The sequence below is a fragment of the Uranotaenia lowii genome, chromosome 2, assembly GCF_029784155.1.
Source record: "Uranotaenia lowii strain MFRU-FL chromosome 2, ASM2978415v1, whole genome shotgun sequence".
Taxonomy (NCBI): domain Eukaryota; kingdom Metazoa; phylum Arthropoda; class Insecta; order Diptera; family Culicidae; genus Uranotaenia; species Uranotaenia lowii.
The window spans coordinates 49,658,656-49,676,291 of NC_073692.1; the positions used below are offsets into that span (position 1 = coordinate 49,658,656).

At 31.2% G+C, this 17,636-nt stretch overlaps 1 protein-coding gene across 2 annotated transcripts in view; it reads left to right on the plus strand.

Annotated features, from left to right (window-relative positions):
- Positions 1 to 235: 235 nt before the first annotated feature.
- Positions 236 to 17,636, plus strand: part of LOC129743129 (aryl hydrocarbon receptor nuclear translocator homolog) — a 136,085-nt gene continuing 118,684 nt past the window's right edge. The window contains exon 1 of one of the 2 annotated variants that reach the window (XM_055735095.1): positions 236 to 2,811. In XM_055735095.1, coding sequence (XP_055591070.1) covers positions 2,639 to 2,811 — 173 coding nt within the window. In that variant the 5' untranslated portion in view covers positions 236 to 2,638. The remainder of the gene's footprint in view (positions 2,812 to 17,636) is intronic. The other variant, XM_055735096.1, reaches the window with a different exon arrangement.

The following is a 17,636-nucleotide window of genomic DNA, read 5'->3' on the forward strand; positions in this document are numbered from 1 at the left end:
TCCGTTAGTGCAGTCAATATTTTCGTTCCAAGCGTAAATAAAGTTTTATGATAATAATTACGCTTAGCTGATTTTTTTTTAATTATTCTCTCAAATTCGGCAAAAAGGCTTGAATCATCAATAGAAATCAAACCTTGTGAAATATTTTTTTGATTTTTAAATATTGAAGAAAATTTCGAAAGTTTAATAATAAAGTTTGGGTGTCCGATTTTAGAATTTTTATCAACATGAATCAGCCGGCATCAAAGCTACAGACAAAAATTATAAGTTCTTGATAAAAGCAATAGATATCTGAAATTCTGTGATTCGACTTTAAAGGTCTTTGATGATTATCTGTGATGTTGTTTTTTTCAGAAATTTGATAGAAAATTAATAACAAACATCGATAAATTGAGTAACGTCACTTATGATTCGCATTCCACATTACCAAAATCGTAATGTAGCTTTAGAAATCCTACCCCAATAATATCTAAATAAGGTTATAAATTATAAAAAACTGGAAAAAAATTTTAGAATCAAGAAGGTAGTTTTGAAGATTGTTGCTTAAAATATTTAAAATTGAACATTTTTCTGTGATTTCGACGACCTTGCTTACCATCCCAATGCAATGATCCAATGCAGAACATCAATTTAAAGATCTAATTAAAAAATCTAGGCTTTAAGGACACGTTCGAATTGTGGAAAAAAATCACAGAAAGTCAAGTAGCGATTCAACGACTAACGCTTCAAATATATATTTTTCACACTCTTACTTATCACTGTGGTAAGTCCTTGAAGATTTTTGAATGAAAGTGATGACGTATAATACCATTGATTTCGACAAGAATGTTGTAAGAATGAATGTTCGCCAAGTAGTATTATTAAAAAATTGAGAGAATTTTAAAATGGCAAAGATTTAGTGATGTATCTTTTCAATATCGGGTATTTATGAAGTCGTGTCGAATTTCTGTTTTAAACATGTGAATTCGTTTTATCTTTCCTTTTTCAGATTTGATTTCGCCAAATATAAATACTTATAAAAAATGACGTGAAGCTCTGCTAATTATAAAAAATATGTTATTTTAAGTGCGGCCCACCGACAAAATTTCAAATTTGAATTGGCCCGTGGGTTCAAAAGGTTGATCACCCCTGTTTTAGAGGAATAACATTAAGTAATGGAGTGCCTTTTGGAAAATCAGAAAAAAAAGGTTATAAGTATACCTACCAATTTAGATTTCTTTCAATGTACTCCCGTTGAAGTTGATTTGGTTCTTGGCCCAACATGTACGTTGTTGTCGATTTTTTTTTCTGATCCAGTGGCAACGGTTCAGAAAATTTTCAATTCATCGAGCATATCCGCCGCGGCGCCTAGTTCTTGACCTTGACTCAGATATGTACGGGTAGCTAGCTACAAGGTATTAGTAGCATCCGTTTCCAAGCAATCCCGTGTAGAGCCACCAGCTGGAGTTGAACAACCTTCCCATGATGTTCGCGTGCCGCACCAAGTCTTGGTTGGGGAAGATTCTTAAAACTTCCGATTTGTAGTCATCGGCGTCGCCGTCGTCGTCGTCCGGATTCTCCGGGACGTGTATGTGCTGTTGCACTTCCCCTCAACCAAAACAACGTCCACCCACTTGACTGGGACGGGATTGAATCGACCCAGTGACTGCGGTGCATGACAACACGATTCCGGTGCGTGCCCTCCTTTTGTTATTGCCCAGTCATAGCCGGAATGTTTGTGTTTGAGTTTGAGCTGCTTCCCATACAACGATCGAAGATACGGTGCTTCTTTGATGATGAGAGGGCGGAAGAAGTTTGACGCTCACTTGGCGTCCCCATTGACGTCGTCCGGAGCTTGTTTTGGGTGGGCGGGCGTCCGGCAGCAAGAGACATCCCCCCCGGTCGGTGTGTGTGACTTGACTGCCAGTTAACCGTTTTTGTGTGTGCTTCTAAAAATGTTGGGATATCCCCCTTCCTCTAGAGAGCAAAATTGTTGGAGCGCTTTCAATCGATTCGAATTTGCCTTTCCGCTCAGGTTTGCCACGTACTTGACCGGCGCGCGTCTTTTTTGTGTATTTGCTCCCGCCTTCCCTCATTTCAATCCTTGAATGGCGACCGGCAACCGCCGCCGGCAGCAGGAGGTCATCATGGACAAGAATAGTCAATCCGCCCACCCGGGGAAAAAACGGGTTTGCTTCACTGCACTTCACCGCCAATCGATGGCTCTTGGTTTTGAAATTGATCCGCCTGCCAAAAGGAAAAACGCACCCAACGCCTACGATTGTGTGTTTTGTTTGAGCCATTTTTGGTCCCGGGGAAGTTTGTTATTGTTGTTTATTTGAACGACACCCCTTCCTTAGCCTCTTTTAAGAACGGACCATTGCAAAACCTTTTCCAATACTCCGAAACCTCAAACACCCACCAACTAATGTAGGTCAGCAACAACTGTCCAAACATCCGCTGGAAGGCTCCTCCGCATACAGAAAGCTTCCTTTCTGCAGTCTGCACACGTCCGTCTGGAAGACGTCGTCCACGTCGTCGACGTCGTCAAAAGAAGGCGATCACACGTTCCGTGACGTGGAATCCGTTTTTACTTGCTGGTGGAAATTCCTGCCGCGTCTTCTAAGTGATGCACTTCCGAGGAAACCCCTAATTCCAAATGTATCTACCTCCTACATACGAACGAACTAAGCTCGCCGGTGTCGAACTAATCAATAACGGTTTCATTTTTGTTTTTTTTTTCATTCACAGATCTGATGAGGATAGCGCCAGTGGAAACAAATACAACAGAATGGAAGAAGACAACGTTCAAGAGAAGGAGCGATTCGCCAGGTGAGTTTCGATTTTGAGGAATCGGTTTTCTGATATCTTTTTGTTTGTTTCCAGTTCTACATGAGTAATGCAGTTTTGTTTTTGAATTTTACCAAAACTTTTTTTTCTGAGATTCCTTCTTAAGTTTATAACAGAACTGTTTATCTATATAGATTCAGAAACATGAATTTTCAAACGACCTCCAGAAATAGTAACCCACATCTATTTTTAAAATGTTGGACAATCTCTATGGAATTAATTACGTTATCTCGATATCGCATGATTTTTTCTGGATGAGTGAAAATAAATAGAAGAATCGACAGACCTTTTCCGAGAGTCGACTTAACAAGCTTGAAAACTAAATAATTCTGTGAAATTTTATGTTATTTCTACTAGAACACAGTCACTACTAGTTAGTTACAGTTTTGCTCAACTTGTGTCTAGTGGTAATCTCCGTTTACTAAAAAATAGAGTTAATTTATCTACCATTTTACAAATGAATCGTTTAAGAAACCCTATCCAAATGTTTAAGTTCATCTTCAAACCCAATTATATCTTTTGGATAATTTTTTCTTCAATTGTTCAAGTACTTAATTTTTCATGCCTTAACTGAATTCCTATTAAATTTAATGCAAAGTTTTGTTGACCTACTATTCAAAAGACGCCCTAAATCTTTATTTTGTCAAGATTTTTTTCTTCTAAAATTGCTAAACATGTGCTGAGAATGATGACTAAATTAAAAAAAAAATGTTTTAAGGCCTATATATTTTTTTATTTTCATGCTCCAAATGAAGAGCTCAAGTGAATACCAAAATCCTTATTGATTTTTTTATAATGAAAACGAATGTGGAACTGGTCCTAAGCTTTCTACAATCTTCATTTTAAGCATAGTTAAAATACTTTCTCTAGACATTTTTTCAATTATATTTTAAAAGGTGATCATGAAAACTAAAAACAAACAAACTAATAAGAATAAAATGAATCAATCTAATTATAAATAACATTTAATTAAGAAAATATTTTTAAAAACATGATAAAACAGGAAAAAAATTAAAAAGGAAAAAATGAAAAAAAAAACGTAAAAAATGGAAAATAAAATGGAAAAAACATGGAAAACAAATAAAATAAAAATGGAAAAAATAAATAGGGGAAAAGGAAGAAAAAATAAATAATAATAAAATGAAGAAAATATTATTAAGAAAAAAATTTAATAAGGATTAATGAAAAAAAAACGACGAAAAAGGAAACAAAATAAAAAATTTATATAAAATATGGGAAAATAAGAAGAAAAATATGTAATAAAAAGGAAAACTGAGAAATGTGAAAAAAAAAAGAAAAGAAAATCATTTATTGTTAAGCAAAAAAATGAAATGAAATCTAGTGCAAAAAAAGTTAAAAGAGCAAAATAATACAAAAGTACCTAAGTATGAAAAATTTATAATTAATGAAAAAGGACATCTCATAGTAAAAGATAAGAGAACGAACAAAAATAAAAAGGAAAAATAATCAATTAAAAAAGCTTAAAAAAATAATTAAAATGAAAACTGTAAAAAATCAGCGTAACAACAAATAAAAAAGGAAGCACAATAATAAAACAATATGAATAAATACATAAAAAACATAATAATGGGAAATAAATCAAAAAAGAAGTAAGATAAACAAGAAAAATAAATGAATACAGGAAAACATGACTGGAGGAAAGAAAAGCAAACGAATAACAAAAGCACAGGGATATTAATTAAAAAGGGAATCAAACAGCAATCAAAAAAAGGAAAAACTATTCTTAATGAAAATAATAAATATTGGAAAACAAAAAGTTTATAAAAAAGGATAAAGATTATAAAAAAGGGAAACACAATACAAAAAGGATACAGAAAATAAAAAAAAAGAAATGAAAAAAGGGCATAACAAAAGGACAAAATGTTTAAAAAATAAAAATAGAAGTAAATAAATGATAATGAAAAGCGAAAAAGAAAAAGAAAATGAAATATAAAAATACAAGAATGATTTAAAAAAAGGAAAGAAAAAAAAACACGAAAGAAATAAAAAGAAAAATTATACAGGAAAATGATTATAACAATAATAAGAAGAAAATAGAAAAGGAAAAAATTAAAAAACAAAAAATTAAAAATTAAAAAAGTAAAAAATGAGAAAAAATGTATAAAAGGAAAAAAAAAAATGAAAAAATTAAAAAAGGAAAAACAGAAAGAAGTTCAAAAATTAAAAAGGAAAAAAGTTAAATGGAAAATAAATACAAAAGGAAAAATATAAAAAAGGAAAAAATATAAAAAAGGAAAAAAATATAAAAAAGGAAAATATATTAAACTATAAAAAAGAAAAAAGGACAAAAAAAGAATTAAAGGAAAAAAAATTAAAAGTGAAAAAAATGAACAGGGAAAAAAATGAAAAGGGAAATAAATGAAAAGGGTAAAAAATTCAAAAAGAAAAAAATAAAAACGGAAAAACAATTTAAAAGGAGAAATGGCAAACAAATAAATAAGGAAAAAAAGGAAAAAAAATAAAAAAGGAAAAAAAATTTAAAAAATAAAAAAGGAAAAAAAATTTAAAAAAAAAAATTAAAAAAGAAAAAAAATTAGAAAAGAAAAAAAATTAAAAAAGAAAAAAAATTAAAAAAGAAAAAAAATTAAAAAAGAAAAAAATATAAAAATAAATAAAGAAAAAAAGAAAAAAAATTAAAAAAGAAAAAACAATAAAAAAGAAAAAAAATAAAAAATGAAAAAAAAAATAAAAAAAGGAAAAAAAACTAAAAACAAGAAAAAAAAATAAAAAAGGAAAAAAATAAAATATAAAAAAAAATAAAAGGGAAACAAAAAAAATATAAAAGGAAAAAAATGGAAAAAAATAAACAAGCAAAAAAATAAAAAAGGAAAAAAATAATAATAAAGGAAAAAAAATTGAAAAAGGAAAAACAAGGAAAGAAAATAAAAAAGGAAAAAATAAAAAAAAAATGAAAAAAGGGAAAAATGGAAAAAAAAACTCAAAAAGAGGAAAAACAACAAAAAAAGGAACAAAATTTAAAATGGAAATAAGGAAAAAAAAAACAAAAAATGGAGAAAAAACCAAAAATGGAGAAAAAACAAAAAAATGGAAATAAAATGGAAAAAATACACAAGGAAAAAACTACAAGGTAAAAAATAAATAGAATAGAATAGAATAAATAAGTTAAAAAATGAAAAATTAAAAGGAACGAAAAAATTTAAAAAAGAAATAAAAAATTAAAAGGAAAAAAATGTAAAGGTAAAAAAATAAGGAAAATAATCAAAAAAGAAAAAAAAGAGAAAAAAAGGTTAAAAAAAAATTAAAAAAATGGGAGAAAAGGAAAAAAAATTAAATAGGAAATAACAAAAACTAAAAATGGAAAATTTTTTAAAAAGAAAAAAATTATAATGGGAACAAATAAAAAAAAATATATAAAAAAAAAGCAAACTTAAAGGAGAAAGAGGAAAAAAAATCAAAAAAAAGAAGGAAATGAATAATTAAAAATAAAAAAATTAAAAGGAAATAAATTTCAAAAGGAAAAAAAATAAAAAAGAAAAGAATATTAAAAGGAGAAAAATATTAAAAAGATTGACAAAATAAAAAAAAGTAAAAAAAGCAAAAAAAAATTATAAAAGAAAAAAGTAAAAGATGATAAAATGAAAAAAGGTAAAAAATATTTTAAATAAAGAATTATAAAGGAAAAAAAAATTAACAAAGGATGGTTATAAAAAAGGAGAAAATTTTAAAAGGTTATAAAATAGAAACAAAAGAAAATGTTAAAAAAGTTAAAAATACATAAAAGGGATAAAAAATGAAAATGGGGAAAAAGGGAATAAAAGAAATTTAAAAAAAATGTAAGAAAATAGGTTAAACAGATAGAATAATATGAAAAGCAAATAAAAAAAGAAACAAAAAGGAATACAGACCCCGTTCGTTTTTGGCAACATTCGATTTTGGCAACATTCGATTTTGGCAACATCCGATTTTGACACATGTGCCAAAAACGAACGGTTTTAAGAAACAACATAACTTTTTGGTTTTTGCTATAACAGGACCAATTTAGATTAGATAGACAAACACCATTCATACATTTTTATGTTCTGAAATGGTGATTAAATGCAACAGTAAAAACAAAAAAAATTTTAAAATTTTATAAAGTACTCAAAAGTGAAAAAAAGATGAAAAATTCAGAAAATTAAAAAACAGATTCAAACAAATGAATGAAAATGACAAAAATCAACTCAAAACAGCAAATATAAACAAAACAAGTAAAGTGCAAAATGCATCAAAAACATGATGAAAAAATAAAAAAATTACTACAAATAGTCGGAAATTGACTAAAAATAACGTTTTTGATAATAATAATAGTTATTTTGTAAAAATAACTGAAAAAAAGGTTGAGAAAAAAACCGTTAGATTTTGGCAACATTCGATTTTGGCAACACAAAATGTACGGGCGTGTTGCCAAAATCGAACGGGGTCTGTATTTTGTTTTCTTTGAAAAATAAAAAAATAAAAGGAAACAAAGGAAAAAGAAATAAGTAAACAATAGGAAAAAATAATTAAATTGATAAAAATAAAAAACGGAATAAAAAGAAATAAAAGATTAAACAATGGAAAAAATGAAAAAAAAATTAAAATAAAAAAATATAAATAAAATAAAAAGTAGGATTTAAAATAAATTTAGGAATTGAAAATCAAACATTGGTAACAAAATTCCAAAAAAAAGTAAATAAAAAATTTAAAAAAAAGAAAATTTTAAAACGGAAAAAAGTGAAAGAATTTGCAGGAGATAAAAAGAATAAAAAACAGAAAAAATTGATAAATAGATTAAAAAATTCTTAAAGAGAAACCAAAAAAAAAAAAATTTAGTAAAAAAATATTGAAAAATAATAATCAAAAAAATTAAGAAAAAAATTAGGATTGAAAAAATGAGAGAAAAGGAGATAAAAAAAGGGAAGTACAAAAATACCCTGTCTAGATAAAATTTAAAATTAAAATACGCAAAAAAGAAACAAAATGAAAGGATCAAAAAAAATATAAAAAAGGACAAAAAATAATTATTAAAAAAGAAAATTTAATTTAATTTGACTAAAGGAAATAAAGAAAAAAAAATAATGGGAAAAAAGTATATAAAAGGTTGCAAAATGGGATAACAAGTATACAGAAAATGTTTTAAAAAGCATAAAATAGAAAAAAAAAATAAAAAAAAATGAGGAATCAAATAGAGAATAATATTAATACAAATGGAATAAAATTAAAAAGGGATAAACCCAACTTTAAAAAAAAAACATTGAATATAAAAAAAGAGATAAGTTAAAAATATATGAAAAAATAAAGCTAATGAAAAACAGTAGAACAAAAGGAAAAAAAAACACTAAAAAGGGAGCAAAAATTTTTTAACAAAAAAAAAAAATGCGATATGTAGAAAGAAACGAAAAAAATATTAAAGGAAAAAAGGTTTAAGAGTTTAAAAATTGAAAAAAATAATTTTAAGAGATAAAAAATATTCATGTTTGAAAGTTGACAAAAGATTTTTTTTGAAAAATTCACAAGAAATATAGAAATTAGATAAATTAGTAATTTTTTGAAGTTGTTAAAATTTATAATCAATATCTGTAGAAGAAATAGAATGTATTTTAAACTTTTCTGAAATTGGACTAAGCAATGAGAATTCCAATATATCCAGACTGTTTAATATCCCTGCTAGGGAGAATACAGGGATACAATATTTGCCGAAAATGAATTGGGAAGATAAAATGGATAAAGTCCCATAAGCTGGACGTGTTTCTCACTGAACGAAGCACATCAGAATATGCCTGAAGGCTTTAGAAGGCTTTTGCTTATTTGTCTATTTCTTATGGATGACTTTTTCAAAATTGGTCTGTTTGAGCTTTATAAGATGAGGATATTTTTAGTTTCCTTGTGCTGTTCATTGATTCTTATTTAAACACTGTAGCTCATGAGAACAATTTTCTTGCAGCTTTTTTCTTAATGGCCAATGGTGGTAGTCTAGGAATTTTGCCAATTTAATCCTGGAGAAAATTTCTCGACAAAACCATTGGCCCACAATTGATTGATTATAAATTAAATGTCACTTACTGAAATAGTTGGTTGCTCTCTCCTTTCCCTACTCCCATGCTTCTCAAAGCTCAACTTTTTTTTCCTAACGTGGTTGCAATCTCGTTTCAATTTGTCCCATCAATATTGCTTTGTGGTTGCGGCCCTCTCGTGAGAATTGCACTTTTTGTCGAAGGAAGCAAAAAAAAAGAAAAGAAAAATCAACAACTGTAAACATTGTCGCCGCTGTCCGGCCCCACAAAAGTAACGAGCTTAGCCCTACGGGGCAGCAGAAACATGCTGGTGCAAGGACCAACAGTGTTTTCCTTTGCGAAAGGTTTTTTTTTCATCTGTTTGCACCATTCCATCGAACTTGAGTTTCAATTTTCAACGATTTCCTGACGTAAACGTTTTCTGGATGGCTGTCCAATAGAAAGGAGGAAAAAATCGACGAAAGACCGCGTGCGGCAACAAAAAGAAATTAATGTTCGGATGTAATTTTCCTTTTTGTGCCCGTGGATCGTGTCTTGTAAGCTGTCAGAAGCATCAAGGAGCTGCTCGATGACGCTGCTGGCTGGACCAATCCATAAGGAACACTCATAGTCATCATCCCCCCTTTCCTGCTGAGGTCCTCCTCGTTCTTTGTTGTTGTTGTTCTGTCACTGTCAACTCTTTGGATGACGTTTAGTGACGGATGCGAAGCCAGGATTCATCGACAGAAGCCAAGCTGCCAATTCGAGTTCGATTGATTTGATGGATCGGTTGCGCTGGGGGTTTGGTTGGGATTCCACGGAACATGGGAGAGGGAAGAAAATTGCTTATCGAGAAACTATATTCGGAACATAATTACCCCGGAGCACTGAAGCCAGATTTATTTGAATTTAATCGTCGTTGGGGAGAGCAATTTAATTTTTTCCCCCAAAATAACGGGAAATGAAAAATGCATTCAGAATATCACAAAATTTAAGTTGAATTGAATGTTTATCAATTTCGATAAGTCTTAAGGTAGATAAAAAGAAAATGTAAAAATTATTTTGAATTTTTTAATTCTAAATTCAAGTCAGTTAAACCTGTAACCGAAACTATTATATTCAATTGCCCAAAATTGATATCCTCCCAAATAATATCCCAGCATCAACACACTTGGTTGCTCTTCTCGCAGAAATGGCACAAAATTGTCAACCAAAACCAACAAAAAATTGTCAATGCCCCTAGGTGAACACGATTTGACAACTTGGCTGAAAACAATCAAATTAAGACCGGAATCTCGTTAACAATTTGCTTGTTTTCCCAGTTGGGGACTGCTAATGACATACCCGGGTAACTCGGACTGAAGTCGTCAGAAGTAATATCCGTATCAGAAAAAAAGACTGAAAGATGAAAAACAACCAACAGAATCGGTGGTCCCACTTTTGGGGTTGGTCTGGAACAGTAATTATCGGTACTTCAATTACACGCAGCAGCACCAGCAATCTGATCGAATAAAATCGCAAATTAGTGCTACGATGGCGGCGGCGGTCTCGAGTCGCCTTGATTGAAAAATTATTGAGACCCCCTTTTTCATTAATTGTGGTCCTCGAACAGTTTTGTTCGTTTTTTTCCCCTACATTTTAGGGGCTTCGTGTGCAAATTGTTTCTTTGCAATCGGACTTAATATGACCGGGAGGCGGTCCTCCCAATCCGGTGTAATAGTGTAATCAACCGGGTCGTCGCGATTCGTTCCATCCAATTCGATCTTCGGGGACCCATTGACAGATGGATGAAAAAAGGGAAAAAAAACCGACCGTTGAAACCGTTCTGAAATAATTAGCATGAAATTGAAAAGTTTTTTTTTCGCTTTTTTTTCCTTATCTTAATGGGGCTGTCCCAATCCAGTCAGCCCTAGCAGGAAGAAGAAGAAGCAGGGGGTCTTAATTTGCCCCCACAACATTAACCAAACAGAATTAACGCAGCAATAAACGATCGTTTGCTTTCTGCCTGGACAACGCTGTTTATTATAATTTCTTTTTTCGCCTCAATTATCCCTTCAGGACTTCTCTCTCGGTGCCCTTATTTTGTTTCGTTTTTTTTCGCTCTTCGAAAGAGATCGATTTTGTTAGGGCAAGAGTCCAATCCAAAGGGAAAGAGAGAAGCAAAAAAAAAATCACACAAATCAATCAATCAACATCAGGCCCTTTAAGCTCTTTGGGAATTGGGTGATCGATTATTGAGCTCGTTTTTTATTCTTTTTGGGGTTTTGCACTGCGGTTCGCAAAATTCAAGTCCAAGAAACTTGGAACGGAATATTTTTGCTTCGGTAGCTTTCCAAGGTGTCTATCGAACAGAATTCAAGAAGAAGGGGAATTTACGTAAAATCCAAAGCAAATTGAAGAGGTGGACGGGAAGAACCGAGAAAACGGCAAAACAAAAGACAACATATAATAAGATAATAATCGACCAGAACAGAAAATTATTGACAGATTTTTGAAGACACCTATATTTAGATAAACCTTCATTCTTTGATTGTTTTTTCCTTAGGGGGGTTCTCCGTTGAAGATCGTCTCTTGGACATCTTGCGCCTTCCCGGAGGAAGTCGATCGAGTGTGGTTTCCGAGATTTGGGAATAATTTTTATACGCTCATCCGGCGTCGGCGACTGACTGTCGATTTAATCGGCTTCCCGTTGCCTAACCGCATCCAATTTTTTTTTTCAGTAGGATGTCTCAAACCGTTCGTTCAAAACTCCATCACATCACCCGAAGATGAATGATGAAAATAATTGCTTGTCTGGGCTAAATTAGGCTCCGTAATTACCGGGGCCGCAGTGTTGACAGAATTGAGGCTGTTGGGCTGATTAGACACTTCTTGGGAAACTTCAACGCGAATGCTCTACATTCCATTTTAAAATTTAATTTTTAACGGTGAGAAGAAGTAAGAAAATCTGTTGAATCCACTTTTGTATAATTTTTCCCAAATTTCCGCATTCAAAGCCACTGGGAGACTTCAACGAGAGCACATTCGGCAAGCGACGAACCCAACCGTAAAGTGGCTACCGTTTTATTTGCAGACCAATTTGCTTCGAACTTACACGGGCGCCTCATCATCATGGATCATTTAAACTTCCTGTTGTAGTTACCAGTTCCGAGTTTTGAGCATTTAAAACGTTCGAAATTTACCGTTACTGGAACCCAGCCGGGCGCCTGCCCTCCCGCTAGGAGGAGTTCAAGTGCACTCACCAGTTACTCATAAGGTGCCAATGATTACGGTGTGCAATTGGAAAATTTGCACTTGAAGGTTACCTGCGCGTTTTTACGCAATAATTGAAGCTCCCCTTTCCATTCCCGGGCCCCCTTTCTTCGGAAAGTCAACATATGAATTTACGGGTTTTTGGAGTTCCGATCAGATGGTAAGTTGTCGTCCTATCTCATTCTTACGTTGCCCCGTTGCAAAAAAAGGGGGCTGCTACTCAATAAAAGCTATGAAAGAGAGTATACACAAGTATTAAACAAGTGCTGACGGAATTACAGGTTCCGGGGCCAATAATTAGGCTCCAGCAGTTTTGGGAGGTGTTTTCGGTTTGCTGAACTTTTTTTCTCTCTGAAAATTGCTTGCGTTTCAACATGAATGGGTATAAAAAAAACCTTTTGGTTTTTGAAACATTGGAATCATATTTGCCGAAAAATTAAAACACTTTACAAAATAAAGTTTGAATGTGTAAATGTAAATGTTAAAACTTAAAGCTATGATTTTTAACATTATTGATAATTGAATAACCATTGAAAGATCATGCACAGAGCTTTTGGAAGTTTTATAACATCTTTTATTCTGCATTTTGAGTTTTTTATTCTCTAGTTTAGATATCACCTGTGTTTCTGATTTCTTTTGATATTCAGAAAAATCTTATTTTATCTTTAATGGTTGATAAAAAAATTAGTTCTTCGATATTTTATATTGTGGCCTAAGTGCGTAAGTTCTTAAAAATGCTCAGGTCATATCGATTAAAATTAAATTTGGTTCAATTTCGAAAAAAAATTGAAGAAGCATAAATCACATTTCTTACTTGTTAATTTATAGAAGCAGCTAGACTACCCCAAATTTGTATGAAAATTTTAAGATTTGTGAAATGTTATGCGCTGCAGGCTAAAATTGATTCAAGGCCTAGAACAAGCTCTCATGCCAAATTTGGGACAGATCGGATCACGAGAAGGGGTCGCTCAACGAGCCTGATATTTGTATGGGATTTTGAATCATTTTTTCAGCATGAATATGAAAATCCAGTTTTTCATCAATAACTTTTAACCCCTTCGGCCGATTTCTTTTGATTTGAAATCCTAAATTATGACAAATATTTCATTGGAAGATTTCATTTCGATTCGAGCTAAGATAAAAAAAGTTATTAGGCTTCAGAATAGGCTAACTTTTATAAAGGGGGTATTCATCACTGTTAATGCTGCGTCAAAATGTTCCTAGCAGAGCCAAATCAATAGTGATGAATATCACCCTTTAAAAAGTTAGTCCATTTTTTGAAACCCATAGCTTTTTCATCATAACTCCAATAGAAATGCAATCTTCCAATGAAATATTTGTCTTAATTTAGGCTTTAAGAAAACCCGTTTTCAAAAGAAATCGGCCGTAGAAGAAGAAAGTTATTGATAAAAAATTGGATTTTCATGTTCCTCTCGAACAAAATGTCTCAAAATCCCATACAAACTTCAGGCACGATTATTCACAGTTCACAGTTATTCACAGCTAATTTTAAAAATTTCGAATAACCAGCTGCTAACAGTAATATTTTTATTCAGCAGCCGTCAGCAGCAGCAGCAGCAAAAAAGTAACACCAATGCAGGGTGGCCACAGAAAGAGGAAAACCAGGAAAAAACCGGGATTTGAAAATCGCACCGAGAAAAAACTGAGGAATTCAGAACCGAAACCGAGAAACTACAAAATAACTCAGTTTTGGTTTCAAGATTCAAAAATTTGAGATTCAGAATTTGAATTGAAATTTCACGTCAGAGCTCAGCAGTTCAAGAAATTTGTGAGAAGAAACTCATAAGTTTTGAAATAATCTGATTCCTCTTCAGCTGCTTCTAAATTGAAAAGCCCCAGAATTTTTTATAACCCAGACCTCAAAACTGTCTTTAAAATTAAGATTTAAAATTCAAATAGTGAATTGATATTTATTAAAGTACTGCATATTATTGCAACGATAAAAAACAATCAATAATATTTTCGGTAAAAAATGACAAATAGGTACCACGGTGCTCTTCGTATTCCACACTCGGAATAAACAAATACACTATCAGCTTAATTTTGCAGAAAGCCTTGAATTTTGTCTTCAAAGTAAAGAATTGTATTCAGGCAATCTTTACATTTTTTTTAGATTTTATCATTTTTCCGAGCAGTTATTTTCGCTTATTAATGCTTTGAAATTTGTTAATATTCGGCCTGTTTGCAAATTTAATATTTGCGTGATGTTCGACCAAATTATTCGGGACAGCACGACTTTTAATATCCATAATTTCTAAAATTATATTCATTTCGACACTTTATATTGAACTCAAAGTTGATGGGATCTGAATTCAAAGTTGAGATCCACGAAATAGTAGTTGAATCAGTGGTTGAATTCTGATTTTATTCAATTAAACTGCTTCTTTGGGAGTTGGATTAAGCATTCCAGATTTTTTTTTGCATGTATCCGGCCGGCAATTCCGGGCAATTCCTTCAAAAACCTGGCAAATACCGGATTGATTTTTGACCATTGATTTGGAATTTCTCATTTAAAATAGACGTGTAAATCTGAGCCAATTCCAGACGTGATTCCAAAAAATTCAAGGCAAAAATGAAAGAAAATTTAGCATTCAAAATTTTTTTTTTAATTTGATGAAACGCATCAATTCTGATTCTAAATTCTTTTTTACATTTTTTGCAAGTATTCATTTCTAAATTGAAATTGATGAAGTTTGAATTTAATTAATTCAGTGGGTTAATTTAAATTGAATGAGGAAAATGTATTTATTATTTTGGATTCTCAATCTATAGTACCCGGTTGAAGGTCCTCAGCAAACTGTAAATTTTAGAGTATGGATCTTGTGGCTCAAAATATTTATTTGAAAAAATCATGTTTGTTTAATGATTTCTTGAAAAATGCTTTTGTAACGAATCAAAGAAATAAGTTTAATTTATTCTATTGTTTTGGCTTTTTAATCCAGAAAAAACCTACATACAGTTGCGTTAAAAGAAATGAAATCACGTGAAACAGCACACTCGCTTCTAACTTTGACCAGCTGCTATTTTTGTCTGGATTGATATATTTTTCTAAAATTTTCACAAAATCTAGTTCAACTATCTAACTAATACTCCACAAAAATTTCAAGACTGTACTATACCTGCAAACAAAGATAGAGCTTTATTCTTGAAAAAGGAGAAATTTGAAATTGTTTCGCTAAATTCGCTGTATTTTTGATAATTTTCATTAAATATTTAGCGAGGCACAAATTTGCAAAAGTTGTAAATTTGGCAAAATTGCCTGACTTCATTCCTAACCTCAACCGGTCTGAACTTGTTTATTCCGAGTGTGGACCCAGTTTTGCACTGGTGCGCCACCAAGTGATGTCATCAACCATTTTTGCACTTAAACCCTTCTGGTTCTGAGGACCTCAATTTTTTCTTGAAGACTGCACTGAAGTAGGTAAATTATTTTCTCTTTGATCTACAGAAACCTAGAGAATACGCCCTCGTTTCAAAGCTCTTGAAGTCAGTTATCAGTGGTTTTTGTAATTTTAAATTGGCCAAAAGATGTAAAAATGTATGATGTTTCATCAAAATCGATTGACGCGAATAAAACTGGGACCGGTTGAGGTTAGGAATGTAGTCAGGAATGAAGTTTTAATCAATTTACTATATTTTAAGTGATAAATATCGAATTTGTGAAAGAAAAATCAAATAAAAACGATGTCTTCCATACAGACATCCGTCAAAAAAGAATAGAATCGCCTGTAATGAACCTCAATTTCAAACCGATCCCATTTTTGATCGCGTCAATCGATTTTGATGAAACTAGATCAGGTACTTGATCATACATTTTTTCATCTTTTGGCCAAAGTATTTTTAATTTAAATTGTCAAAAATCCAGCGAATTTAGTGAAGCAATCTCAAATTTATCCTGTATAATTTTTTCCAGGTATAGTACAGTCTTGAAATTTTGTGTAGTATTAGTTAGATAGTTGAACTAGATTTTATGAAAATTTCATAAAAAAAATAAACCCAGACAGAAATGGCAGCTGATCTAAGTTGGAAGCGAGTGCGCTGGTTCACGTGACTCCATCCTTTTTTAAACACAACTGTTCATAGAATTTTAAATTCAATCTTTTTCGTATTAAAACTCGTGCTCAGAATCAGAATACAAGTTTTTCGGATTTATTTCAAAAAATGGTCTTGAATCTAAATTCCTAAATTAAATAAAAAACATTTTTATTGAATCAAGAAAATCACCAAAAGAATTTTAATTTTAATTTGTTATGCTTTTTTATTAATCAGAACTATGATTATTATTCCAGTTTTCGGATTCAGACTCTCGACTACGTATTTATAATGGGAAAACGTGAACGTGAAATGTTAAAAACGTGAAAAACTTTTCTCAATATTGGTTCTAAAATCTCTGTATAAAATTTTAAAGAGGCTATCTGCTGAATTTAAGAACCTGCGGAAGTAGATTCTATTTATTGCATTCTGGAATAAAAATCTGGAAAGTCTTCAGAATGCAAAAGATGGAATGGCTTATTTTGCATTCCGAAGAGAATGGATGCTTCTGAAAATAAAATCTCATCATCATTTATTTAAAAAAATTGTTTTGTAACTGATAAAGCGTTGACTTGACGACTGATTGATTTTGAAGTCCTGTTTTGCTGATTTTCAACTCCTTCTTTTATAATGATTTAAACACATTACACCAAAGATATGTTCAGCATGCATTTTGTGAAGGATATTTTTATGGTCATTTTTGCAAAATGCGGAACTATAAAATATAGTTGAGTTCGTCTACTCTCATCGAAATCTTCAATTAGATGAGTGTAAATCAAGGTTGCCTAAAAAAATTCTGTTTTTTTGAGAAAAAAAATTCTGACTTTCTGTGATTTTACTCAAAAATTCAGTGATGGTTTTCTGTGATGCAATTCTATTAAGTTTCATAGAAAATTCATGATAAATTGGGTCTTTTTAACATTTTGGTTGGGAAAAATCAATTAACATCACTAATCTTATCATACTTTTCTAATTCAGAATAAGAAATCTAAATTTTATACTGGCCAAAAAAATTATACTTTAGAAATCCATTCAAAATTCAAAAATTCTGTGAAATCTTTGAATATTTCAAAATTTTGTGTTCTGTGACACAGATTCTGTGATGATAATTTGCTCAAAATTCTGTGAAAATTCAGATTTTTCTATGATTTTGACAACTTTGGTGTGAATAAATAACGAAATCAATAAAATTTGATAAAAATAACTATATTTCGATGGAATTAAAAAATAAAATCCTGAAAAACCTGGAATATTTGACCGAGAAAACCGGGAATTTCAACATGAAAAAATTGTGGCACCCTGCCAATGAATTGAAGTCTGATCTGCAAAATAAGAATCGAAAAAAAAACATGAAAAGATAGATATAATTTTTAAAATGTAGATAAAACATTCACCGATGAGGCCGATTAACTAACTTACATTTATTTGAAAAATGATCCCTCAAATCTCATCCGCGGAAGCATTTGAAGTTCAAGAAAAACGACTTTAATTAGAGAATTGCTCAGATAG